The 27,967-nt window shown below is 45.8% G+C and overlaps 1 protein-coding gene and 1 long non-coding RNA gene across 3 annotated transcripts in view; one reads left to right on the top strand and one right to left on the bottom strand.

Moving 5' to 3' along the window:
- Positions 1–25,619, bottom strand: part of LOC106508356 — a 90,446-nt gene extending 64,827 nt beyond the window's left edge. Inside the window, exons 1-2 of the long non-coding RNA XR_002346918.1 lie at positions 25,432–25,619; positions 17,475–17,561 (exon numbers count right to left, since the gene is read on the bottom strand). This is a non-coding gene — a long non-coding RNA (uncharacterized LOC106508356). The remainder of the gene's footprint in view (positions 1–17,474; positions 17,562–25,431) is intronic.
- C8H4orf22 (chromosome 8 C4orf22 homolog) overlaps positions 25,701–27,967 on the top strand; it is a 528,133-nt gene continuing 525,866 nt past the window's right edge. For both annotated transcript variants that reach the window (XM_021101895.1, XM_021101894.1), the window contains exon 1: positions 25,701–25,901. In XM_021101895.1, coding sequence (XP_020957554.1) covers positions 25,791–25,901 — 111 coding nt within the window. In that variant the 5' untranslated portion in view covers positions 25,701–25,790. The remainder of the gene's footprint in view (positions 25,902–27,967) is intronic.

Here is a 27,967-nt window from a genome sequence, read left to right as displayed (position 1 = left end):
CTACGTAAATAATTTTTACACAATAAATCATTTAGAGTGGCTCTAAACTAAAACCTAATGCAGTAGCTGGCTGAGGACTTGCAAACTTGACAGGTAGCTGGCATGTGGAATTCATCTATGTATCATAAGTATTTACTTTAAAAATTCCCCCATCCAAATCAGGCCGATTGAAAAAAAAAACAAAACCTTAGCCTGCTCCATCCTGAAGAGTCGCTGCTACCTTTTGAGGCAAAATGGGAAACGGAGAGAGGACGCTTACAGAGGACAATTCCACTTAAAACACAGATTTGCTGGGTTATGCAGGAAAATGACTCTTGAGGGCTGCTTCCCCAGGTAGAGCGGGCTGAGCCTCAGGGGGGCACAGAAACACCCCTCCCCTCCCCCACGGGGGGGGAAGGCTGGAGGGGGGAGGGGAAGAGCAGGAGGAGCGCACAAGCGGACGCGAGCAGGTCCCACCTACTCGCAGGCTAGGAGCGCACTCTTGCTCTGTGGGTCATTTCTCTTCACCCAAGACAGAGCAGATAATGAAAAGCAAAAGCCCGCCACGCAAAGCCTCCCCTTAAGAAAAAAGGCAGGACGACGTCCATTACGCCCGAGGGGCAGCTGGGTCTGCCAGCTGCCTTTGGACAACTGACTTCCCACTGGGTGCCAAGCAGGTCATTATCTCTTTTAATCCGCACAACAATTCTCTGAGGTAGGTAAGGACCAAAGCTGAGCTGGATTAAGTCATTTCGCCCCAGACCGCCAGCTCGGAAGGGACCTTCCGAGTCGCCTCTGAAGCTGCCCGACGCGCGCGGCATCTTCGCTCCATCCGCTGCCTTGCAGCCCCCGCCCCAAGCCCCACGAACCCCGCGAGCCCCACGAACCCCAGCAGCCCCACGAGCCCCGCCAGCCCCGCGAGCCCCACGAGCCCCCACGAGCCCCACCGGCCCCACGAGCCCCGCGAGCCGGCTGGGTCTCCGGCACCCCTGTGAGGCCCCCGGCGACCACACGGAAGGGTGGAAGCCGGGTTGGGGAAAGGCACCCACCCTGCCAGTCCCGGGGTGGGGGGGGGGCGAGCTCTAAAACATGCTCCGCCTTTGCACCCGTGCCCTCACCTGACATTCTCCCCAAGTTCCCAGCTATCTTTTCTCACCATGCGTCTTGCAGGGGAGACCGCACCAGACCTGTTAAAATGCCAACATCTTTTTTTTCCCTAAAATACCAACACTCTGATATTTCTTTAGAGTGACGGTTCTCAAACGTTAGTCTGCCTACGAGTGCCTGAAGCACTTGCTAACACACAGATTACCGTCTTGTGAATTAAAAATGTGTAATGCTCTGGCTTCTAGCAGGCACCCAATAAATGTTAGTTCCTTTTTTCAGTCTACATTTTATAAAAAAAAATGCATTATAGTTGAGTTACAACGTTTCTTCAATTTCTGTTGTGTAGCAAAGTGATCCAGTCATAATATATATACATTCTTTTTTTTTTTTTTTTTTTTTTTTTTTTTTTTTTTTAATGGCTACACCCATTATAGAAGTTCCCCCAGCCGGGGACTGAACCCGAGCCTTCACAGCAACCTGAGCCAGGGCAGTCACATTCTCCACCCACTGCACCACAGTGGGAACTTCTCTTTTTTTTCCTCTCATGCTACCTTCAATCACGTTTCAACCCAGGAGACTGGACACAGTTCCCTGTGCTGTACCTTGGCTCCGTTTTAAACGACCCTCCTGTTTGCCTGATTTAATGTTTATCCTGCTGTTCCCCAGAGTTTGGATACCAGTTGCTATGAACCAGCAGCTAGTGTCTTGAATTAACACCTTAAGAAGAAGGAAAACCAGGGGCGTTTTGACCCACTTATTTGTTCTGCATAAAGAAGCAAAATATAACTCACTCGTGCCCTCTCACGCCTCCATGGCACAGACAGGAGGCATAGTAGTGAAACCTCCTGTGCTGCATTCATGGAGAGAGATCTTGTCTTTAAAAGGTTACTCTGCTCAAATGTACTTGAAACGTTTTGAGGGAAAAAAAAGCTCATTCCAGGGGCCCAGGAATCTGCGTTCTAGCCTCCAGGGCATTCTGATGAACCGGAAAGTCTGAGAACACAGCCTAGAGCAAGTTTCCTAAAGTAAAGGACAAAAGGGGGAACGAAGATTACCTTAAGGTATTAGCTCTGACTCCGGCCCGGCACTCCCAATGGTCTTTCTTTCATAGGACGATTCAGCGAACAATAGAGCAAGACTCTCAACCCTGGCTGCACTGGGGACACGTTAAAAAATACCCCAACCCCCAACCCAATGGAAAACCCCACTCAGGGCTGCATTCTAGCAATTTCACTTTCCTCGAGGTGGGACTCTAGGCTTCCCTATATATTTCTGGCTGCACCTCTGGCATGCAAATTTCCTGGGCCGGGGATAGAACCCAAGCTATAGCAGTGACCTAAGCCACAGCAGCGACAATGCCAAATCCTGAACTGCTAGGCCACCAGGGAACTCCCCAGGCTTCCATATTTTTAAGGCTTGCTCAGATGACTCTACTGGATCACTGTGGTAGAGACCTGAAGCTTGGAACTTAAAACACCGTAAGAGAAAGTGACAGTTCTTTTAAGCACAATATAAGTACTGGATAGTAACAGCTACCCGTTAGCTGGGTTATCTGAGCTCCTGCACAGACTGCAAGGCTCCTGCCATTGCTCCTAGGCTGACCCGTCAGCAGCCTTTATGGGCTGCCCGGCACATGCACGAGGAGAGTGAAAACCCTAAGTCCAGCCCACTGGCCCTTCTGCAGCTATGCTCTGCACGAGGGGAAGGAGTCAGAGGCTCACGGAGAGAACGTGGTCTCAGAGGGAGAGAGTCCGCACGGGAGCGCCTGCCTTGCCACCAACACGCTTCGCAGTGGGGTCAGATAACGGAAGCGCCCTGCGCCTGTTTCCTTGTTTGTACCACTCAATATATGCCCCCCCCGCTCCAGCTCTAAAACACAGGCTTCACTCATCGCTCGCTCAGTTTCACGCAAAGTGGACATCTGTACAGTTACCGGTTCCGAGACGGCACAGTCTGACACATCCCAGGTCTCAATCTTTGAATCTCATTCCTTTGGCTTTGTCACTTATTAAAGTTAACCTTTCACACTGTGATAAATGAGTTTGATGCTCTAAGGGAAAAACAGTCCCAGAAATAAGTTCATACTGTGGATTGACAGTGTCCATTCACCCCCCCCCTTTTTGCGGGGCTGGGGGTGCACCTGTGGCATATGGAGGTTCCCAGGTTAGGGGTTGAATCAGAGCTATAGCTGCTGGCCTACACCACAGCCACAGCAACGTGGGATCCTTAACCCACAGAGTGAGGGCAGGAATCGAACCTGCATCCTCATGGATCCTAGTTGGGTTTGTAACCTGCTGAGCCATGATGGGAACTCCCACTTCACCTCTTTCTACTGTAAGCTCAGCTGAAAGCAATCCATTCAGTTACCTGTGAAACAAAGTTTCGTGAAAGGAATGGAACTGACTTTAGAAAATAAGAAGCTTCTGGAGTTCCCCAGAGGCACAGAGGGTTAAAGACCCAGCGTTGTCACTGCAGTGGCTCAGGTTGCTGCTGCGGCACAGATTCATTCCTGGCCCCATAGCTTCTGCATGTCCTGCGCATGGCCAAAAGGAAAAAAAAAATTCTCTGGCTGCCTTTTTAATAAGCTATTATTAGATTGCTTAAACTTGATTTCATGATTCTCTTTTATTATGAAGCCAACTTATAAGCTGATCCTCTCATCAGTGATGGTCCAGACAGTACGTGAGTCTGAGAGGTACCATGCGAAGCGCACACGTCATTATTACGGTCCACTCATCGTGGTTTGTTTTAACTGCTGCATCTGGAAACCACCCAAGGATCAGATGATAATGGAGTCCTCAGGAAGGAGACAGGGGCGGCCTCTATCTTCATTGCTCCTATGCTCTGCCATCTCACATGTGAATATTGTAAATATTCCTCCTGCTGGGGCATAAAGTAACTCTTCTCATCTCTCTCTCTCGTCCCCCTTCCTTCTTTCCTTCTTACTCTAAGATGGCTCCAAGTATTATTAAATCAGAAAAGCTCATGTGAGAGGTACATGTAAACTTGCATTTGGGCTGAGGTGCAGGCCAATGGATAAATGGCACTTTCCATTCAGACGCTTTAAACAAATCTCAAACTACACACGAGTGTGCGGTTACGTACATGCACCCAAGTGAGCATGCACACACACACAGACACACACACACATCTGCAGCCTCGAGAGCTAAACCACTCCCTTGTCTTTAACCAAAACATGGTCACGGGCCAGGACCAGAGGCTGAACCAGGAAGCGCTGGACTGGAGGAGACAGACCTCTTCTCATTGCTAATGCTGGTACTTTCTAGCTGGCATGCAAGACTGTCGTCAGGGAAGACAGAAATACATCTGCTGGATTTCAGCAAGACCCTATTACCTAACAGTGCTATGGTGATTCAGTAGGAGTGTCTACATGGCCCCTCTCCTCTATGGGGCCATGTAGCTTATGAAGAATATTTTTCAGTTACAACAGCTAGTTATTTAATTCATTAATTGAAAAATTACTTTATTGTAGTTGATTTACACTGTTGTGTTCATTTCTGCTGTACAGCAGGGTGACTTTGTTATATATATATTCACTAGGTTTTAAATAATTTTTGTTATTTATCAATAGTTCAAATAATTCAAATATATACATTCTCACACACACACACACACACACACACACTCTTTTTCATGTTCTTTTCCATTATGGTTTCGCCCAGGATACCGAAGACAGTTCCCTGTGCTAAACAGTAGGAGCCTGCTGTTTATCTATTCTACATACCACGGTTTGCGTCCGCTAACTCCAAACTCCCAATCCATGCCTCCCCCACCCGTCCTTCCCCCTGGCAACTGCAAATCTGTTCTTTATTATCTCAACAGTTATTTAAAATCACTTATTGGGGAATGCCCTTTCGGCATAGCAGGCCAAGGATCTGGCCTTGTCCCTGCAGCCGCTTGAGTTGCTGCCATGGTGTAGGGTCAGTCCCTGCCCTGGGAACTTCCACATGCCACAGGTGCAGCCAAAAATACAAAAAACGAATCAAATCACTATTGAAACATGATGAGTTTAGACCGCCAGCTTTGAACTGCTGTGCCATAAACGATTAAATCAAGTTAAAAAAATTACAAGACAATCATATTGCTCTCAATTAAAATATTAATATTAGTCAGAGAAAAAATATTTGAACTATTGATAAAAAATTATTTGAACTATTGATAAATAAAAATTATTTAAAACATAGTGAATTACAAGTTATCCTTTTCAACTTCAATTTCACGCAAGTGTACAGCACATACATGACATATAATTGTTGCATATTCATTTTCCATGTTTATTAGGGAAGGTCACGTATATAGGGGACAATCTCTAACAGAAGATTCGTAACAGAAGAGACCCTACGTGGGTGAGTTGGAGTATTGGGTTCATCCAAAAGCGAGGGCAGCTGCAGTTCTTTTATGGGGACACACAGACCAAAAATAACAACCCAAAACCTCTACAGATCTTACTGAGGACTTATAAGGAGGTAACTTTAATTCAGCAGGAGAGATGCAAACTGTCTGTCAAGTTCTCCAACTACAAGTTGTGAAATATTTCAAACACACAGTAAGAGTCTGATAAGTAGAGGTGCTTGTGACGACATAATTTGTGTGGCACCTATTTCACTTGGGGAATTAGATGCTAAGAGACTTTTCACAATCCATTTTATATCCACTGATGATCAATCATACCTCCTGTTTTCTGTCTTAGGATATAAACAGGAATTTCAGGTGAGAGAAATTTCAAGGTGAAAAAAAAAGATGAACGGATCCATAGGTAGACAGATAGATAGGCAGACGAGAGAGAACTATTTCAACACCAACCCCCACCAAAGTCTCTGCACCTTTGTTGAAAACTTTTTTTATTGCAGTGTCATTGCTTTACATGCTGTATTAGTCCGAGAGCACGCGATGTGATTCCGTTTTCTCTGTATATCGTCTTCACACTCTCCTCCCTGGTAGGTCATTACAAGACACTGAGTAGAGCTTCCTGTGCTCGACACGAGGTCTTGGTTGGTTATCTACTTCGTAAAGAGCAGGCCTATATTTTACTCCTAAACTCCTAATTTATCCCTCCCTCCTCCCCTTTAGGAACTATAAGTTTGTTTTCCATGTCTGAGTCTACTTCTGCTGTGTATAAAAGTTCATTTGTATTACTTTTTTAGATTCCACATATAAGTGATATCATATGATACTGGTGTTTCTCTGACTGACTTACTTCACTTAGTATGAGAGTCTCTAGGTCCATCCATGTTGCTGCAAATGGCAGTATTTCATTCTTTTTTATGGCTGAGTAATAGTCCAGTGTGTGTATATACCATAAAGGCTCCATACCTTTTCAAATCAACCCTATTAATAAAAGATTATTTGAACACAAACCCCAACTTTTATATCTTTGTTTATAAATTGCATGAAGTACTACTGTGCCATTATATAATTATCAATAACGTGAAAACAGAGTAAATGTTTTTATATTGGTTTACAGCATATCCAAGGGGACTTTGTGTCTTACTGTTTTTCAATCTACCTTATCACTCCCCTATCTGTCACCAGGTATGGGATGCTTTTGTTCAGTGAAAACTTTTTGAACTTGTATTTCCGAGGTGCAATACTAAAATCTCCAGTGATACACAGACGAAATAGGCTTGTCACAACTCATCTATTGTGTGCCTAGTGCCTCTGAAAAAGATACTCCCTAGACAGAAGAGCAGCTGTTGAATTAATGTGGGCATATACTGCAATGCAGGCTGTGGTTTGGTATCTGCTAGTCCTCCAACCAGGGGGCACTGCCTTCCTGGAAGCAAAGGAGGTAAAAAAGTGAATGTGAAGGCAGAAAGGTTGGAAAATTACATACATAATATATATGTGTTTTATATATATATAGAAGCATATATATGCTTTATACATAAAAATACGCTTTACATACGGCATATATGGTGTATATATAATATACATTATACATTTATCTTTTAAATTTAAAGTGTTTTATTAATATTCATAGTAGACAGTATCAATGCATATGCTTTAAGAGGAAATTACAGTATATTCTTATTAACTCTCAACTATAATTCAAACAAATGTGAGTGTAAGACAAATTATAAAAGATTTTCAGACAACAGGGCTAACAACAGGAATGGAATTCAAAGTCTATTTGAGAACTTAACCATGAGCCAAGCATTATGCTAAATTTTCCAGCGTGCATTTTCTCATTTCATCCTTTAAGATAACTCGTAAGATACGAAGTTCTACTACTTTCCATTCACAAAGAAGAGAACATGCTCAGGAGAGCTTTTGAGATTTATCCAATATGACTCAGCCACGAAAGACAGATCCAAGATTAAAATTCAGATTATTGTGGTAAAAACGAAGGCTCTGCAGTCAGTTCTGATCGAATTTCCTACTTCTTTCTGAATATGGATGCTCCAGTGTTTTCACTGAGACGAAAATCAGCAGCATTTACATACAGTTTACGAGGGCATGTTCGGATAAGTCGCTTGTAAGTAAGCATTCTTGTGGTTTGTTTTGCTATGAATTAATGATAACTCAGGCTATCAACTCTGCCAAATTTTAATATATGTTCGATAACTGTTTTTATAACAGTTACAGCTTGGTCTTAAAAAATGCATGAGGGGGTAATGGTTAAAAACATGAAATATAACCAGCCAGACGAGGGGACTAATTACTGAAACCTTCCCTGTGCTTATATTTCGTTTAGAGGAGCACATATTACAAAGTATCTCAGGACAGAGCTAAAGTTCTACTACAGATTAATCCACTTCCTTCTGATGAAGGATTGCAACCTTGTCCTAAATGCAGCATCGCTCTGTGTGTGACTCTCCTGTGGGTCAGCTTCCAGATAAAACTCCTTAAAAGGGGTATCTGCCTGAGAGGAACTTCATGGCCATCTTCCTTATAACATTCCCTGGTTCTAGAGGCCACGTCCTGGGGTCAGGAGGGTGCTTTGGTAACATAGCAAAGCCATGGGCTGAGCGCCTTACTGAGCGCCTCGGAAACATCGCTCTAATGAAGACAGCCATATGCGGATGATAGATGGGTTCTGGACAGAGACAGAGAGACATGCTGACAGCCTCACAGTGTTCCCGGAATCAGCTGTATAATTCTTGGCTAATTCTTATTGCTCTGCTATCAGTCTTGTGCCAAATGCTGGTGGTTTCTTTTCTTTTCTTTTCTTTTTTAACTCAGTGTGTTACAAAGCAACTGTAGCGCAGTCTTCTATGTAGAGGGGAAATTAGCCATAGGTGGAAGGTGTTTATGTTTTTTGATGTAGGGGGCACATACATCAGAATTTTACTTGGCCTTCTGTGGACAGACATCCTATTGTCATATTTACATGACTACAAACTTGCTGCCATAGTGATGGGACACGGTTCTTCTGCAGATTGCTGTGTAAAACGCTAAAGAAATTTCTTATTTTACTGAGTCAAATACTATCAAGCCTGTGATTGATTAGATAAAATAATTCTCTCTAAATAAATGGTAGTAACATCCTTCTTTTTTGCAGAAAGGTAACAGTTTTACCAGGGAGAAATAAGTGGTCGGAGACAACAACTGTTCAAGGAATTTACATTAAAAACAGAAAAGCAAAATGAGACATCATCAGAGCTAATCACTTCTAGTGAAAAGTGGGTTGACGAAAATGAAAATCCACGTATAAATTCTCATACATGGACATAGTACTTTCAATGATTTCGTCCAAGGCTAAAACGTTGGAAAGTATTATTTAAAAAGGCACTACTGAGAAGCAAAACTATTTCTATTTGAGATTACATGATATTATTGTAGAAAATACTAAAGAATCCACTAAAAATTATTAGAATTAATGGACACATTCAGCTAGGTTGTGGCATATAAGATACACATATAAAAATCTCTATATTGTATATACATGTAAGGGTAAATATTCCACAGCCTTGAAATGAACAATCCAAAAATGAAATCTTAAGTAATTTCATTCATACAACAGCATCGACAAGAACAGAATGCTTAGGAATAAATTTAATAAAAAGTGTGAAACTAATATTCTGAAAACTACAAACTATTGTTAAAACTAATGATCCAAGTAAAACAGAAACACATCCTGTGTTCATGGATGGGAAAACTTAATATCGTTAACACTGCAATATTCCGTAAACTGATCGAAAGCCCCAATACAATCCCTGCCAGAATCCCAGGGGACTTCTCTGCAGAGACTGACACGCTGATCCTACAGTGCATGCAGACATTCCAAGTGCCCCAAAGAGCCAAAGCAATTGTGAGAAGGAACAAAGTTGGAGGACTTGAATCTCCTCATGTCAAAGCTTCCTACTACAAAGCAACAGTAATAAGACAGCCTGGGACTAGCTATAAGATCGACATACAGATTCACAGACAAACAACCCACATATCGACGGTCAATTGATTTTCAGTAAGGTGCCAGGACCCTCAAGGAGGTAAGAAGACTCCTTTCTACAAAGGTCAGTAGGACAACTGGGCACCCACCGGGAAAGGGAAAGCTGGACGACTACTGCTATTGCCTGGGAAAACGAACCTGAAATGTACTAAAGACAAATAGAAAATCTAACCTATAAAACTCTTAAGAGAAGAGAGGGATAAATCTTCATAATCTTGGATTTAGCAACGGTTTCTTAGACACTCTACCCAAGACATGAGGAGCAAAAGAAAAAGATTAAACGGACTTCATAAAAATTTTACAACTTCTGTGCTTTAAAGGACGCCGTAAAGGAGTACACGTGGTTCAGTGGTTACGAACCTACTCGTGTCCACGAGGTCTCCCTGGTGGGTTAAGGTGGGTTAAGGTAGGTTACGAACCCTACTCATATGCATGAGGATGCGGGTTTGATCCCTGGTCTTCCTCTGTGGGTTAAGGATCCTGTGCTGCTATGAGCTGGGGTGTAGGCTGGCAGCTGCAACTCTGATTGGACCCCTAGTCTGGGAAGTTCCATGTGCCTCGGGTGCAGCCCTAGGAAGCGATAAGTAAATAAATAAACACATAAATAAATGACACTATCAAAAGACTGAAAAGAAAATTGTCAGAATGAGAGAAGTTATTTGCAAACCATGTAGCTGATAAGGGGATTGTATCTCGACTATAGAAAGGGTTCCTATGACTCAATACTGAAAAGACAAATCATTCAGTTTAAAAACGGGCAAAGGGAGTTCTCTTGTGGTGCAGTGGGTTAAGGATTGGGTTGTCACTGCAGTGGCTTGGGTCACTGCTGTGGCTCGGGTTCAATTACTGTTCTGGGAATTTCCACATACTGCAGGCACAGCCAAAAAAAAAAAAAAAAAATGGGCAAAGGATACGATCAGACATTTCTCAGAAAATATACAAATGGCCAATAGGTACGCGAACAGATGGTCAACATTATTTTTAGTCGGATTGGAAGAGCGAATCAAAACCACAGTGAAATACCATTTTCATCCACTAGAATGGATATAATCGAAAAGTGTTGATGAGGATTTGAAGAAACTGGATCCCCACCACTGCTGGTGGGAATGTAAGAGGGAGCAGCCGCCCTGGAAAGCCGTGTGGCAGTTCCTCAAAAAGTTAAACACGGAGTTTTCTCCACAGCCTGAGAATTCTAATTCCAGGTATATATTCAAAAGAAAGGCAAACACATACATGCAAAGACATGAACATTCATCTTCACGGCACCATTATTCATAACAGCCAAAGGGGGGACTCAAATGTCCATCAACTAGTGAATGGAGAGACAGATGTATATCCATAAAATGGAATATTATTCAGCCAAAACCTGCATGAAGTATGGATCCATGCTATACCATAGATGAACCAGATGCTGAGGGAAAGAGGTCAGTCACAAAATACCATATATTTTGAGATTTAATTTATATAAATTGTCCAGGACAGAAAATCTCCAGAGACAGAAAGTAAACCAGCGATTGCCAAGGAGTGCGGGTTGGAGCCTGGCTGGATGGGGATGAGAACTAAAGGGTACAGGGTTTCTTTGGTGGGTGATTAAAGTTATAAAAGCACCTGTGTGGATTGGTTGTTCAGCGTTTTGAATACACTAAAACCCACTGAGTTATATACTCTAAATTTTTGTGAACTGTATGGCATGTGAATTATGTTTCAATAAAGCTGTGAGCAAAAAAACCGATATTTCTTTCTTTTTTTTTTTTTTTTTTTTTTTTGTCTTTTTGCCATTTCTAGGGCCGCTCCCGTGGCATATGGAGGTTCCCAGGCTAGGGGTCAAATCCGAGCTGAGTCTGCGACCTACACCACAGCTCACGGCAACGCTGGATCCTTAACCCACTGAGCAAGGCCAGGGACCGAACCCGAAACCCCATGGTTCCTAGTCGGATTCACTAACCACTGCGCCATGACAGGAACTCCAAAAACCCGTTATTTCTGAGGCAACAATCACACACTCGTTTCCTCTGGCCGAGTCCCTGGCATGGGGAAGTTCCTGGGCCAGGGATCGAACCCAACCTACAGTAGTGAGCTGAGTCACAGCAGCGACAATGCCGGATCCTTAACCTGCTAGGTCACCGGGAACTCCAACAATCACACCCTTTTAATATTAAGAATCCAGCCCTTTCAACGTGGATTTTCCAGTTACGTCTGTACAACATAAGGAATTTTTTGAGGGTGACTTTATTTGGTCTGGATGAGGAAATGTCCAACATACAGCCAAAATACAGATCCGCTGACTCTGTGGTACGTCGCAAAGCTTATCAGCATTGCCAATTTAATGGTTTAAAAGGTCAAGGGACGTGAAATAGGAGAAGGAGTTCTTTAGACTTTTTCCCTTTTTAACAGGTGCACCATATCCAGAGAAACAGTTGCTGTAACCCCTATATCCGTCTTTTTTGGTTGAACATCTCAGTAGAAAATACTATTTTCAGAAAGTATTGTCTTGCCCACAAGTTATCCACTTACAGCCTATCATGCTTGTCCAGCTATGAAAATCATCTCAGGGCACGGCTCCAGGAGCCTAAAGAGCGGGCGCGAGAGCCAGTCCTGTTCGCCTCTTGTCTCCCTTTTGCCTCTGAGCCTTTCTACTCAGCGCATTCGTCACGTCACCGTGGTTTTGCTTTCCTAAAGCTCTGTTCTAAGTGAGCTGCCGCTCTTCTCAACTAAATCCCCCCTCTTTGCCATCTTGCACCCTGTGCATTTCCAGACCTAAAATGTCAAAGTATCAAGCAGATGGGGTTGCATTTGGAACACTGGTTTGGGAGGGAAGGACTCCATGCTGTCAGCGGATCCGTAGTATTTTTAAAAACAACAGACTCTTAGTAAGAGACTCACTGAATCCGGTTCTCTGTCTCAAGTGACTATTCTGTTTAGATAAGATATTCGCTACCATAAGGTAAAATCAGCACTGGCCATTTGGCAAGGTACCTAGGATGTTACAGGATGCCAGATTTTTGTCTAGTAATTCTTCAGAAGAAAGGGTGTTCGGTACACTTGGGTATCATTCAACACTTCTTTTTTTGCTGCATCTGGGCTAAAAAAGCTAAACCCTCTTCTAGCCTCGTTTGAGCAGAAGGCTCGAATAGCTTCCTCTCTGCCAGGGTCTCATGCCCATGGAGCGTCGGGCAAGGATATTTTGTTGTGCCCTCAAGAGGACGGGCATTAGGTTTCCTTTCATTGGAAGCGTACAAAGACGTGTTTCTGCGACTGGGAGTGGGTCCTTTTTCTTATTCGGTTTTGGACCTACGCGACCGCAGCCACGCCGCACGGCACTGCTGACTGCGGCGAAGTAACATGTGGGGGCGACCCGGGCCGAAGCCACTGACCAGGAGCCACAAGTCCTTCTGGCTTCTCGCACCATCTGCCTCTGGCTTTGGGTAACAGTTCCACCAGGCGACCAACATTTGTAAGCACACACTGGGAAGGCACAGAGTCCTGTTCAGATGCCTAAACGCGCAGCATTTCAGCACAAAGCCCTGTTCAGATGCCCAAACGTGCAGCATTTCAGTTTCCTTGTCTGCAAAATGAAACATGGTGTTTTAAAGTGTTGATTTTACTCTATGATCCAGAGAGCAGAGGGCAGTTAACACGTCTGACCTTTCTTCTAGAGAATTCAGAAATTTCACCCGTTTTCGTATGCTTGGTCCAATGCTTTCTCACTCTCAGAGCTAAGCCCCTCCTTTTCTAAACAGTGATAAGAACGTCTGTACTTGCCTTAGTTAAATTCTGAAGGTCACTTTTAATGCAGACTGTGTGTGTGCCCACAACAACACGGTAAAGTCCGCAGTGGAAAGGTGACGCTGGGCATCTAACAGTGTGGTGTCACAACTTAACTGGCTGGAGAGTCCCTCCAGCCTGAACAGAGAGGAATGACAAGATATCTCGTTAGTTGTGAAAAACCGTCAGGTTCTAGTCCATCTGCTCTTTTATTTTTCTTTCCCTCTTCAAGGAAAAAAAGACCAAATGCAATGGGGACCAGGGTGGCTCTAGCTCAGGGGTGGCTGACAGGGGTTCTTAGTCGCAGGCACATTATGGGATGTGGACCACGTGATAAACTGCCCTTTGATGCCTCGGCTCTGCCCACGGCCGATCGTCTTCCTCGTGGTGGGGGTGGGGCCTGGGCCCTGTATTTTCAAGGTACCTTCCTTTTCTCGCCCTGTGGCTCCCGATTTGAAGAGTTAAGTGGCCAAGAGAACAAGCCCACCCGTATCTGGATCCTCTCCTTTCAGACTGGGCTCCAGGTGCTGGGATTCCAGAGCTGTGTTAACAGGGCCTCCACCCTGCAGGTGTATGGACCCCGCCTGGCATGGATGCAGGTTAAACCTGTGTGTGAATCAGGGATGAGAGGGGAACGGGGACGGGCTCCGGGCTGGGTAACGGTCGGCACCGGGTCCGGGAGCAGCTACTGACACCTCTCATTAGACGTCCCCCTGTGTGTACGTCGCCATGGTTACTCCCTCTCCTCCGCAAGGAACACACTCTTCCAGAACAACTTACTTCTAAACCCCGGGCAAAATGGCCAACTTGGTTAAGATCTCCCTTTGGGGAAGGGTAGACTGGCGCAAAAATCAGAATAACTAACATTTTCGTAGGGGAGAGAGGAAACAGCAAGTAGAAGGAGAAAAAGGATTTGGGAGGACAACGGATATATTTCTTGTCTTTGGGGGAACTAATATGGGTACTCACTTTTTTTTTTTGTCTTTTTGCCTTTTCTAGGGCTGCTCCCGTGGCATGTGGAGGTTCCCAGGCTAGGGGTCTATTTGGAGCCCTAACCACCGGCCTATGCCAGAGCCACAGCAACGCGGGAGCCGAGACGTATCTGCAACCTACACCACAGCTCACGGCAACGCCAGATCCTTAATCCACTGAGCAAGCCCAGGGATTGAACTCGCAACCTCATGGTTCCTAGTCAGATTTGTTAACCACTGAGCCACAACGGGAACTCTGGTATTCACCCTGATATAAACCATTTTGGGTGTTTTTAAGTGGTACTATGATTTTCAATAAAGCAACGTTTTTTAAAGCTTCAGAAAGGAAGCTCTCTCTCTGGCCTCCTCTGTCCCTCCTTTATGTCCCCTCTCGGTCATGTCGGCCATTTGGTCCCAGCGGCCCAAGCACACTGGAGTCCCATGTTTATCACTGGCTGCTCTTAAACCCCTATCGAGCAGGTGACTTCACCTGGCCCGGGCTCCCGCCTTTGATCCCTCATCCTCTCCCTGACCCCAAACCAACATGCCCAGGTCTCCATTTGTTTCAGGAAGTGCTGTGCTGCTGTAAGTAGCTTAATTAGTTAAATGCATCTTTAATGATCCATTTGCTAATTAATGTGTTCTTTGTTCCAGGCGACAAAAGGCTTAACCTTGTTAAAATCTACCTCTGCTCACAGGGCATTTATAAGGAAAATAACCTCCACAGTGAAAGGAAAACTCACAACATCCTAGGTTTTAGGACGCAGAATTATCTGGTGAAGACTCTTCCCTGTGTGTCCGTATTTGCTTGGGTTTTTCCCACTCTGGTCACACTTCCGTTATCATCACCTCTTGTGTGCATACAATCTCTTGTCCTTAGTGAGGAGGCAAACTTATTTTTCATACCTTTTTTCTTTCTAAATACTCAAGTAGAATAAAAGAATTACAAAAAACGTAAAACTATTGCTCACCAAGCACCCTCTGTTCTAACACAGTTGTTGAAATCTTAAGACACCTTTCATGCTCAGCAATCATGTCGGGAGGCGTTTCAATAGAAAAGGTAGGAGCAGGGCAAGAAAGATTCATATTCAAACCACCACTAATGATCCCTGGCTGGAACTGCAGGTAGGCTGCCAGGGGAGGCTTTGGCTGGCGGCTCCATTGCCCTTCAAACCACACCATGTTATGGCTTTCACCTGTGGGTAAAGCTGTTCCTGCAGGGCACCTCTGGCAGACACTGAAGCAGCCACTGAATCACGCTTTCAGACTGGGGAGACTCAGGCAAGCGCGCCACCCACAGGAGGCGGGAATAAATGTACTACTTGGGGAAAGAGAAAGCAACATAGAAAACTCCATCTTCGGGCCAGAAGCAGTGGCCAAGATCCTAACTGGGGGAGTAGGGTAAGATATGAGGCAGAAAGGCAAAGCTAGATTGTGAATAGAAGAATAACAATCTTCCTTACTATAATAGAAAGGTCAAAAATTAGTTGGAACACAGTGTATAAATTAGAGCAGGTGCTTCTGGACCTGAACAGTGATTAGAAGCCAGCTGTCATTTGATGTCTTGGATGCAGAGCCATGGAATGGAGAGTGTGTAACTCAAAAAAAAAAAAAAAAAAAGGAAACGTGGTCTCTGTTTTATGTAGCTCATTTCTCTTAATTAACTTGGCCGCTTAACTATGACTTAAAGCTGTAATTTATTATCCCATTCTCTCAATAAAGAAAGATATAAAGGAGTTATAGGATTTGACTATGGTTCCCAACTAAATAAAAATAATTGGGCCATGATTTTCTAGAACCTAAACCAGCACTCTAGCTATTAAATGTTGGCTTCTCAGGAAAATTTGTTTTTTCTTGACCCAACAAAATGTTTAGTTACTTTCTGTTCACATCCAAATTCCTACATAAAAGTCCATTATCCTAGAAAAGCTGTTAATTAGGACTAACAAGTGGGGGAACAGATGAGTTACCCCTCATCTATATCATCATATGGTCAGTAAATTACACAGGCCCGTGACAGAAAGAGTGCAAGTATTTCATAAAAAGAAGACGAGTCTCCACTCTTGAACAGCTATGCAGGCCAAACGTTCAGAAGTCAGTGGAAGGTTTTTTTTTTTTTTTTTTTTTTTTTTTTTTTTTTTGTCTTTTTGCCATTTCTTGGGCCGCTCCTGCAGCATATGGAGTTTTCCAGGCTAGGGGTCTAATCGGAGCTGTGGCCGCCAGCCTACACCACAGCCACGGCAACTCGGGATCTGAGCCGAGTCTGCAACCTACACCACAGCTCACGGCAACGCGGGACCGTTAACCCACTGAGCAAGGGCAGGGATCGAACCCGCAACCTCATGGTTCCTAGTTGGATTCGTTAACCACTGTGCCACGACAGGAACTCCCGAAGTTTTAATTTTTTTTGGGGGGGGGGTGCGGGGGGCTTTTTAGGGCCTCACCTGTGGCATATAGAGGTTCCCAGGCTAGGCATCGAGTCAGAACTGGAGTCACAGGCCTACACCACAGCCACAGCCAGGTGGAATCCGATCTGAATCTGCAACCTACACCACAGCTCACGGCAACCCCAGATCCTTAACCCCCTGAGCGAGGCCAAGGATCAAACCTGCATCCTCATGGATACTAGTCAGATTCTAGTTTCCACTGCACCACAACAGGAACTCCTAGAAGTTTTCATTTTATTTTCAAATCACTTAGCACATTTTTAGTTTGTATTAAATTAGAAATTAGATGTCTCCCTGTATATTAATAATTATTCGGAAAAGTTGAGTGATTTAGTTAATCAGAATGACTGTCGATATTCACGTGTTCTTGACAATGGTGACTGCAGCAATCCTTTCAGGCGAATATACCAGATTTTCATTAAAGTGAGGGATCCTACGCTTAAACCACATTGTTTTCAAATTCCGGAATTTCTACCACTCGTACGCTCTTTCCGGAACAGGTTATCTACTGGGAGGCCTTGTGGAAGAACACAAGGTAAAAGCTGTTGTTCTCCGCCGCGGGTGTCCTGAAAGCCGCTCAGAGACTCTGCAACCAGTTTTTACCATCAGCCCTTCACCAACCCCTCGAAATCCACTGATTGGCCCATAAACGAAACGGTAAATGGAAGGGGGAAAATGAGGACCCAGGGCGCATTACACACGGGATCCCAAACAGACGCCGCCGTTATTATCACTGCGCTTGGTTCCTGAGAAGCTCCACTTTACACGATAAAACCGTAACGATCACAGACTCACTCAGAGCCACTTCCGCTGTGCGGCTGCCATCCCTCCTCTGTCACAACGTTCCATGACGCAGGTCGGAGCCACTAAGATCGATGGGCCCTGGGGGAAAATAATATTTAAAGACATTTGACACGCTGAGAACGGCAACAATTTTGAAAAAGAAAACTGTGGCCAGTAATTATGCAGGACAGTGGAGACCATGAATGAACATGGAGAAGGAGCAGTTTTAGGAGAAAGGAGAAAAGATGCTGAGAAATAAGCATGTGACCGAGGTCCTGACGGAAGAGGCAGCAGCTGGGCACCCTGCAACGTGGTCACAACACCACCTTGTGATATGTTCACTGTGCTACCTTTACTTTCCATGTGCCTGCTGCTGAGACACTGCAGTTGCCAGAAATACTCTCTCTTGGTTATTGAAATTAATATTTTTGTGTGCCTTTGGCTGTTAACCATGCCATTTTGGCAAGTGGTAACAGTGTCTATTGTATCTACTATATGTTTTTCTTTTTTCTCCATAAACTCACTCTAAAATATTAATATATTTAGTGTTCATGTTCTTTGGCTAGGGTTAGCTTCTACGTCTGAATTTTCCTGAAAATAATACCCACCTTATCTGTTTCCATGTTTAAAAGTTAAACCGCTGTGTGGATGTGGGTGTTGGTGGGGGAGGGATGGCGGAGGGGGCAAGGGACAGAGACGAAAGAGACAACTCTGAACAGGAGAGAAGACGGGAAATACACTTTGTTTGTTTGTTTTTTACGGCTGCACCCCAGGCATATGGAGGTTCCCACGCTAGGGGTCCAATCGGAGCTACAGCTGCTGGCCTACACCACAGCCACAGCAACTTGGGATCCGAGCTGCTTGTGCGACCTATACCACAGCTCACAGCAACCCGCTGAGCAAGGCCAGGGATCGAACCCGCCACCTCATGGTTACTTGTCAGATTCATTTCCACTGAGCCATGATGGGAACTCCCAGGAAATACACTTTTTTTTTTTTTTGATGCAGCAAGACAATATGATAGTCTTGCCAAGCATGCCGAGACTTGCGGTGATAAACTAATTTGGTACAATATGTTTTTCCTTTCTTTTTATGGCTGCACCTGAGGCATAGAGACATTCCCTGGCCAGGGCTCGAAGCTAAGCCACAGATTTGACCTACGCATCAGCTGTGGCAACTCTGGATCCTTAATCCACTGCACTGTGCCTGGGATCAAACCCATACCTCTGCAGCGACCCAACGCACTGCAGCGAGAGTCTTAACCCACCGCCCCGCAGCAGGGACTCCCAAGAGGTGTTTCCTTACGGCAAAGTCGTTACAGAAGTACCGTAACGCTTTTCTCCCCGGGGCTTCCTTGGGTTAAACCTGCACACATATACTCATCTCTGTTAGGACGGAACATCACGGGCTTTTGAGGTGAGATGTGATCTCAGAGATAATCAAGTTCTTTCAGAGAAGACGAAATTATTTTCTGATTCTTAAAACACAGCCTTCTTGCACTTATTAAGTTTCTCCTTCATGTAAAGAACCAGCTTTTCTCACCTATATCCCACTCTGCACACAGCAAATATTTTTATCATGGATCCCATAAAATTTTACCTTCCTCATTTATTGAAAAACTGTGTTTCTCAAGCCTGCTTAGTTCAGCTCCTTCTTGTCCTTCACTTAACCAACCACCAGTTCAGGCACGCTCTCCCTTACCGAAATTACACTATCCTCGAAGATACGAAAGACCAGGCTGTATTTTTTGTTGCGCTTTCAGGGCCCAGCACAGGGCCTGATCAGGTTAAGTTACTGCTGAGTGATTCACTGCTCTGATCAGTAAGCATCAGTGGGAAAGATGGACCAAAACATCTTTCACTGTAATTACTGTGAGTAATTTATCTGCAGTTAGAGAATGTCTGATACCCTGGAGAAGTTCTGAGAGTGAATTAGCTCTTAATGGATTTGGCGTCCCTTCCCTGAACGCTTCTCCTGGAGCGTTTGATGAAGTCTAGTGATCTTTCTCCCTTTTTTTTTTTTTGTACTGGCTTAGCTGTGGCCGGAGTCGTATCATCACCACGACTGCAAACGCACTCGGTACCTGGCGAGCTCTGACGCTGTACTCAGAGGCGAGGAAGAAGACGTTGGCTGAAAACAGATCAAGCTTCTCCTCTGAGGAGTTCCGGGGTGATAAATATCCTCCTCAAGAGAAGCAGCTTGTTCCACCTTGCGTCTGGAGTTTCAAAGAGGCCGCTTTTTATTTTCCCCAGAAATTTCGTCTGAATGTTTATTTTGAAATTTTTTTTCAACCTTCAAGTCAGCCTCATTATTGAGCTTATTAAGTACTAGCCAGGGTTCATTAAAAACCAGTCATATCCCTGAATTTCTTGTTTTGAGCAGGCTAAAGTCTGATCTAAAATGAAAATCTTCTGAATCTTATTTGAGGGCTAAAAACTATGTATTGAATTTGAAATCAGTGGCTCCTCTATAAAATTCCTTCTGCAAAGGTTTCTGGAATCCATCTCTCCTACATGTAGCATGTGAGCCGGAGGCTGGAGAGTGGCAGATGAAAGCCAGAAGGTGGAAGGCCTTGTCAGCTGTGCTAAAAAAAAAAGAGGAAATTGACTCTGAGGGCAGCGGGAAGCCAGTGGAGGTTTTCAGAGGAGTGTGACGAGATCAGACGGGTGTTTTAAAAGAATGCTCTGCCGCCGCTGTGACGAGAGGAACAGAGAGAGTCAAAGAGGTGGGAGGAGATCGGAGAAGAGGCCGCCTCCGGACTCTAGATGCCAGTCTCTGCTTGGGCAAGAACGCAAAGGCAACGGGATTAGAGAGAAATGCAAGCCTTCCAGGGATGCAACTGGAACACTGAAATAACAGGTCACATATTCTAGGGCTGAAGGAGAAGCAAGGGTCACAACTGCCTCCCAGGTTTCTTCCGTGGACCACGCAGAGGCGAAGAGAGGGAAGCTGTACAGAGGGACTATGGGGGTGGGGGGGCACGAGTTTAGGAGGCATGGGAAGAGACGAAATTCACCTTGATGTCATTATCACTCGGTGACGTCTGGTAGGCAGGTGGATGTGTGGGCTGGCGTCCGGCTAGTGACACAAGCTGGGAGCCATACGCACGGAGGACAGATGTAAAGCTACGGAGTTGGATATGGTCTCAAAATAAGAGAGTGTAGAGACGGAAAAAGGCCTATGAGAGAACCCTGAGATGCTCCAACTTTTAAAAGCTAATGAAAGGGAAGAGGAGCCAGCCAGAGACATGGAGGAAAAACAGCTAATGGGAAACCCGCCAACCAGTCGACCAACCAACGAGTCTCAAGGCGAAGTCACGTGATGGTTGCAGAGGAAGAGCTCCGAGGAGAAGGGAGTGCTCACGGGCGCAGGTGCTCCCGGGGGTTGAGCAGTGTGGGGACAGAGCCATGCCCAGATCACAACGCACCGTGGGGGTGAACGTTTCAGCGGAACAGTGGGTAAAGGCAGATTGGAATGTGTTGGGCAGACAGTGGAAGAGGATGGAGACAGCGATGGTTTCCAACCCTCCCCGGAAGCTTTGCTGTGAAAGACGAAAGAGCCCATAGCGGAAGTGGGCTGTGGGGTTGAGGGAGGTTGTTTTGGGATTCATGTGTTGAAAATGGGAAAGGAAGGTGGGAGGGAGGGAGGGAAGGACAGAGAGAGAGGGATTGAGAGAGTGAGAGAGTGAGAGGAAGAGAGATAGTGATACAGTAGTGGGAGGGAATAATCAAAATGAGAAATCCTGATGGAGTTCCCACTGCGGCTCAGCGGTAATGAACCTGACTAGTATCCACGAGGACATGGATTAGATCCCTGGCCTCGCTCAATGGGGTTAAGGATCTGGCACTGCTGTGAGTTGTGTAGGTTGCAGAAGCGGCTCAGATCTGGCGTGGCTATGGCTGTGGCATAGGCCGGCAGCTGTAGCTCCGATTGGACCCCTAGCCTGGGAACCTCCATATGCCGCAGGTGTGGCCCTAAAAAGACAAAAGCAAGCAAGCAAACAGAAACCCCGAGAAGGCAGAAGAAGCAAACTAGTGCAGAAGGAATGTCTAAGAGGAAGCGAATCTCTTCTTTTGAACCAAAGGGAAGAATGAAGGGGTTGCTATGTGCGTGCGTTTGTGTGTGTACTGACTGCAGGATATCTGCTCTAATGCCTCTTACTTCCTTTGGGCAGTAGGAGTTAAGCTGTCTGATCTGGGACGGGAGGATGCAGGATTAGAGAGAGAAGAGGAAGCAGGAAACGCCTTTGTAGAAAATGAGCGTGAACTGGGGGCAAACCCAGGAAGGCTGCGGGCGGTGCCCAGCATCCATTTGAAACGGGCAGCTCTGCACGGCTCACGTCGGTCATCCGTCCAGGCGTGATGTCTTCTGAGACCTTCCGGCCACTCCGGGGCAGTGGTGTTTTGGGGTAGAGCTTGATTTCCATGCAGGCAAAGAAGTTGAGGGAATTTTCAGTGACATTGTTAGAAAAACCCTATGGAGTCCCTGAGAGCCCAACTTTTTTTTCTGTTCAAAGCGGATGGGCTGTGGCTATTCTATCCATCAGCTACTGCAAAGCACCGTCATTTCCAGACCTTTATGGGTCACTGACACCTGTCAACTCTACTCCCGGGGAACAGTCCCCTCATACTTGCCTTCCTCTCTTCTGGATCCCTCCTCTCACACTGTCAGACACAGGCAAGGGGAAATCTCTGGAGTCATAACACATGAACACACCAGGTTTCCAGGACCGAGAAGCTGTGGAACCGGAACCCCAGCACTTTAGACAGTGTGGAAGTCCAGGGGTCTCATCACAAGAAATAGCTGAAATAAATTCAGCGTCGTCATTATTACGAAGTGCAAAAGAGCGCTCCTTGCCTGATGATTCAGCAACAGTCCCGCACCTGCAACCCACAGACACTTCATAAGCAACCAGGCACCATCACACAGGCATCTCTTCTCTTCTTGGAGTGAGCGTAGGGTTTTGTTCTTACAGTGAGGTATACGAAGCCCGTTTCAGCAGAGCTGCACATTCTTCTCACTGTTCAGCATCTTACCAACATAATGTGCAAGCCACTCCCCTCCTCTCGGGTCAAAATGCCAAAAGCATGCCTTCTCTTCACTTTCCCAGATGTCATGGTATATTGCTGACTATTTGGAATAGAAAAGCTTAGTTTAATTTGAGATTCTTTGACATACTTCCACCAAGGATTACTATCAAAGCCTGCTGATTTCAAAGAGATTCCGTTGCTTAGATTTTGCCTACATTCCTACGAGCTTCAGTTGTATGTTGTGCCATTTTAAACTCGGTAAACTTAGCTCAAGATGGCAGATACTCTGCTATTCTTCCTTTCTTATGTTTTGGAGTTTTGTTGTGAATATACATAATTCTTGCTCGTCCTTTTGCAAAGAATGGAGTATCTGGGATCGGATGCCAAATCCAGGTTTCAATCTTTAAAAATCCTGGACTTGGAGGAGGAATGCATGTTATCCAAAACAAGGTATTCCCTGACCATAACAAACTTTGCAAGAGGAACTAGAGACTTGCTGAAGTCGCTAATTTCTTTGTTGCCATCCTTTCATGCAATTTCTCAGGCACGGGGCTGAAAGTGGTTTTAAACTGAGAGTTAAGAAAAACGCAACTGAATTAGCCCTACTATCATTCAAGCCTTTCTGTGGGAAACAGGGCTAAATTTATAAATTTTCATTGTTTCTTTCAATATTCACAGGGAAATCAATTTGCTGAACGTTATCCTCAGTGTTTCGAGTTGGATCACATAGCTGGATTCACTGGCTGAAAACACTGTCATGATGTTTAACTTTAGATGTTTAAGAGATTACCTCCCTGAAGAGCTGTTAACCGCATGGTAACTTAGCGAGGTTCCCGCTGAAAATGCATAGTCACAATGGATCATAATAGAATGACAGGCAAACAAAACTAACAAATAGGCCCTTGCAATCAAACTGCTACAGCTGAATGAACCAAAATATTCCCCAGATGCTTTGCAGTTTCTGTAAGTGATGAGACCGTGACGGAGGAGGACTTTGAAGCTCAGCTACTAAACCCAAGCGCTCCGGAGGCTTTAACAGGAAGACGCGTTTTGTCCAGTGTGGTACGTGACCATCACTCAAAGCCTTTTCACCGCGCCCTCTCTTATTCAGGGGCGTGGTGGCCACCTTCGCAAACCCCTGATTCAAGCCTTCTGGCCAATCCTCCTCCTTCACCTTCGACTTCTGCCCCCTGCTCCCCTTACTGGGTCCCTCCCAGCTGGCAGATCAAGGCGCAGCTTTTTCCTGCCCGAACGCAATCTTTTTTGGGTCCACAGCTTGGACCACGCCATCACTTTTGCTCCTGTATTTGTGCAATCTATGTTTCCTTTCACAATAGGACAGGTCCATTTTTTTTTTTTTCCCTAATAAACACACACAAAAAGAACTTTCACAGTTCTGCGCGGCCCTTCAAATCTCTACCTCTGCTTTCGCTTTCAGGGAAATCAGGAGTAATAAGCTGTGTAGCTAGGAAGTGGCTGGAACTTTCTGTCTTTCCTGTGCTCAGTTCATCCAGAATAATGCCTCCTTGGGGGGTGGGGGAGCACTTCCAGAACTCTCTAGATAGCAGAGAATACTGAGGCCTATGGCCCTTAGCAGAATGACTTAAGTCACACGGATTTCTTCTTGTGTTGGGCTCTTCGAATTTTCTCATCTTCTTTAGACATCAGATGATGTCAAAGTATCGGTGGCTGTTCGTTTTGGCGCAAATTCGAGTTAAAATGTAATCCATCGTTGGCATGTAAGACACGGCCTGGCCGGCAAGGTGCCTTCAATAAATGGTATTGCTATTATTAATGTTGTTGTACTATGAGAGTCCAGGACTTCTTTCTCTTTTCTTTCAGTTCTTCTAAATTAAAGGATTTCATTGCATTTAAAAATAACGTCTAATATGTCTTTTTTATTTTTTTGTTTTTTGTTTTTTGTCTCTTTAGGGCTGCACCCACGGCATATGGAGGTTCTCAGGCTAGGGGTCTAATCGGAGCTCTTGCTGCCAGCCTACACCACAGCCACAGCAACGCCAGATCTGAGCCACGTCTGTGACCTACACGACAGTTCATGGCAACGCTGGATCCGTGACCCACTGAGCGAGGTCAGGGATTGAACCCACGTCCTCATGGATGCTAGCCGGGCTCGCTAACCACTGAGACACAACGGGAGCTCCACCAACATGTCTTTCAAAACAACTCAGAATATAATAATTAAAAGACAAGTCAGTGATATGCTAGAGATATTGTGTACATTACTTAAAATTTGTATATTCATGACATTCTGATTTTGAGGTGACCTTTTTAAACTAAGAAGGCTACCTCAAGGTATTTACTAGATGTTTTCATTGATTTGTTTTCACTTCTGTGCAAATCCTCAAAATCAATTCAATAAATACTTAGCAACTACCACAGGCGCAAGTGTTATACTATGTATTAATTCCAAAGACGATTCCTAGAACGTAAAAATCCAAAAATGGATTCTGGAAAGTTCTGCCAGCTGCCAGGCTGGATTACTTTAAATTCCTGTTTTAAAAAGGCAAAACTTTGTTCTAAGGAAAAGTCCTTAGTAAAAAAACCTTTACTTTCTAAATTTCCACAGGTATTTTACCCTTTAAAAAAGGCAGCTTCAACAAGCCAACATCTTTCATTGTGTGCTTACTTTTACTTACAAACTAAACAGACAAGAAACCAACGGCCCCCTCTCCCCCCAGGTTAAGAAAACAGGCACTTGGGGCCCAAAGAGGCCCCAAAGGTATTTTCGTTGGGTGTCTTTCCTTTAGGAAGTTCACAAGTTCTTCCTCGAATCCAAACATTAGCAACACTTTACAAAAATAACAAAATCATTAATACACGTTGCTGTTGGATTTGGTCGCAAGGCTATTTCCAGAGACTTCTGTTTTGAGATACTCTCCTTGCGAAAAATGGAGCTTCGGTTTTACCTGAAAACTAACCTTCACGTTTTTGTCCTTCCCGGCACATTCTTTCCCACTAGATGAGAAGCGCTGACCCACAGCACTTGTCGACCCATCTTGGGAGTCGCAGCGTTTTAAACGTGGGCTGCAGCCTGCACCTGTCCCGCACTCCACCTCTCGCCCCAGTCAGCTGACCTGGAGGGGCGTTCCCCGCAGCCGGGCGGAAGCCCCCCGCCCGACCGGACGCGCCGCGGGGTGTGCGGGGCCGGGGCCGGGGCGGCGCTGAACGCCCACGGCTCCGCCCCGGCCCCGCCCCGGTCGGAAGCGGCCGAGGGGGTGGGACTCTCCGCCCCCGCCCCGGCCTCCGTCGCTAGGGACGCGGCAGCCGGGCAACCGCGATGGGCCCGGAAGAGGGGTCGACGCCGGTGGACAACGTGGTCACTCAGTTCAGCACCTATGAGGACTTCCTGGACTCGCAGATCACCACGGTGGACTTGTACTACCTGGAGGTGAGGGGGCCGCCGCCTTCCAGACCCGCGGCCCCTCCCGCGGGCCCGCGTCGTGGACGTGGGCTCTTCGCCCCCTGCCGGTGGGCCGCGGGGACCGTAGGCCGCGCCGCGTCCGGACGGCGGCGCCCAGGCGGCGGCGGCGGCAATTCCGCGGCGTCCGTCCCGCCCCGCGCTGCCCCGGTGGGTTCAGAGGTCGGGCCCTGGGGGTCCCCGTCCCGCCGCAGACCCCGCGCGTGCGCACGGGGCACGCAGACCTGCGGGGCCCGGACCTGGTGCAGCGCCGCCTCCCGGCCCGCTGCCCTTCCAAAGGCGTGCTAGCTGAGCAGGTGGCGGGGTTCCGAGGCCGGCAGCTCAGGTCTGACACTTTGTTTCTCGTTCCTTTGCCAGTTGGTGTTAAAGAAAGGAAGACGCTATCCTCCCGGGTGGAGCTGGTGTTACCCTGGGCATGTGGGTCCATGAACTTGCACCGCAAGCGGGTTGAGTCAGAAGGCCCTTTCTTTACGGGTACAGGTTGCAGGCAGTTCCTGACTCAGGTTTATCAAGTCGATTGATCACAGCTGATGTGGGGAGTGGAAAAACAAGTCTGCAACACCGCAACGTCGGACATAATTGGGATTGGCGGCTGTCTTCCTCTCCGCACCGCTCCCCCCCCCCCGCCCCCGCACCTGCTTCTTAAAGGTGTGTCAGTGCCCGGGAAGATGGGGAAGGGAGGGAGGAAGCGGAATAGAGTTCGCGTCCTCTTCCAGGGGAACCAGCGTGAGCGGGAAAACGACAGGCCACTGGTCCTGAGAAGCAGGAGGTGCACGGTGGGGCCCTATAGCGCTGATGTATTCCCAGGCCAGGCCGACTAAATGGGCACTGCCCGGGAGCCATGCCACAGCCCCCCAAACTGCCCTCTCTCTGCTCTGGGTCGGCACTCTGCAACTGAGTTGGAGAAGCATTTGTATCCTGCTGCCAACTCCCCAAACTCCTTACCTGCAACAGTGTAATTCTGCATTTTAGTGGATTGAATTTTTGGACTCCAGTGATTATGTTAAAAATGGTATTTTACCCCAGTGTGGATTCCAAGGTCTGAAGAGTGCTTATCCTCCAGTACACACTCATGTGCTAGGTATGAACATAATTTTAAGCAAATAGAAACATCTAATTTGAGTCCTATCTCTGCCACAAACAAGTTGTGTGACCTTGGACAGGTAATTTTATCTTTCTGGAATTATCTAGTAGAAAAAGTCCAGGTGGCATTTCCAACATACCGTCTGACTTCAAAAACAAGCTTTTTAATATTTTATATGGATAATATGTTTAAAATCGTGAAGGTTGCGTTTTATGCCTTTGCAGCAAAGTCACTGAAATGAGGCGAGAAGTAATGGCGCCAAACAATGTTTGCGTCTAAATTTTTGAACATCCAACAAACAAGGAGGAGACAGAATAAATAGTCCAATAGGATATAACCATCTGTGTGGCATGTGCGGAAAACTGTCCAACCTAAGCTTCATCTCATTAAGACGGGTTTCAGTTGTTTTTTTTTTTTAAGTCAGAGTTTTTCGTGTGAATAAGCAACTAAAATCATTAATGTTGACTAGGAGTGAGAAATTAATACTTTGTGTTTCATTACTCAGAATTTTACATGTCTCCAAAATGGAAAATGGTGACTGTGTTTGGGGGGAAGGGTAAAGAAATTTACTTTTAAATTTGGCATTGGTTGAGCTTATTGTACTTTCAGAAAAAACAAGGTGAAGATTTAGCTGAATAGTGATCTAAAAGTATTTGTTTTGGGGTTGAGTAATGGAAAAATTTAAGTGCCATCAGCTCTGGGGACCTGTATTCTCAAATGCTTTCTGTAGATGCCAAGCTCCTTGCCACACAGAGACAGTGAGCCGCTCAGAGTTTTTTCAGTCGTCTAGCTAGTATGGAGGGCAAGCATGGGTCATGGATTGTGTTTTGTGAGGTGATTGCTCTTTTTTTGGGGGGGAGTCTTCTGTCATGACTTGGTCTGGATGGAGCACAGTTTGAGTGGTGAGTGAGAGAGAGCATATTATAGTTAGAAGAGCCTGGAGTCGTGAGAT

This window comes from Sus scrofa, chromosome 8, assembly GCF_000003025.6.
Source record: "Sus scrofa isolate TJ Tabasco breed Duroc chromosome 8, Sscrofa11.1, whole genome shotgun sequence".
NCBI lineage: Eukaryota > Metazoa > Chordata > Mammalia > Artiodactyla > Suidae > Sus > Sus scrofa.
This window is presented reverse-complemented; position numbering and strand designations above follow the sequence as displayed.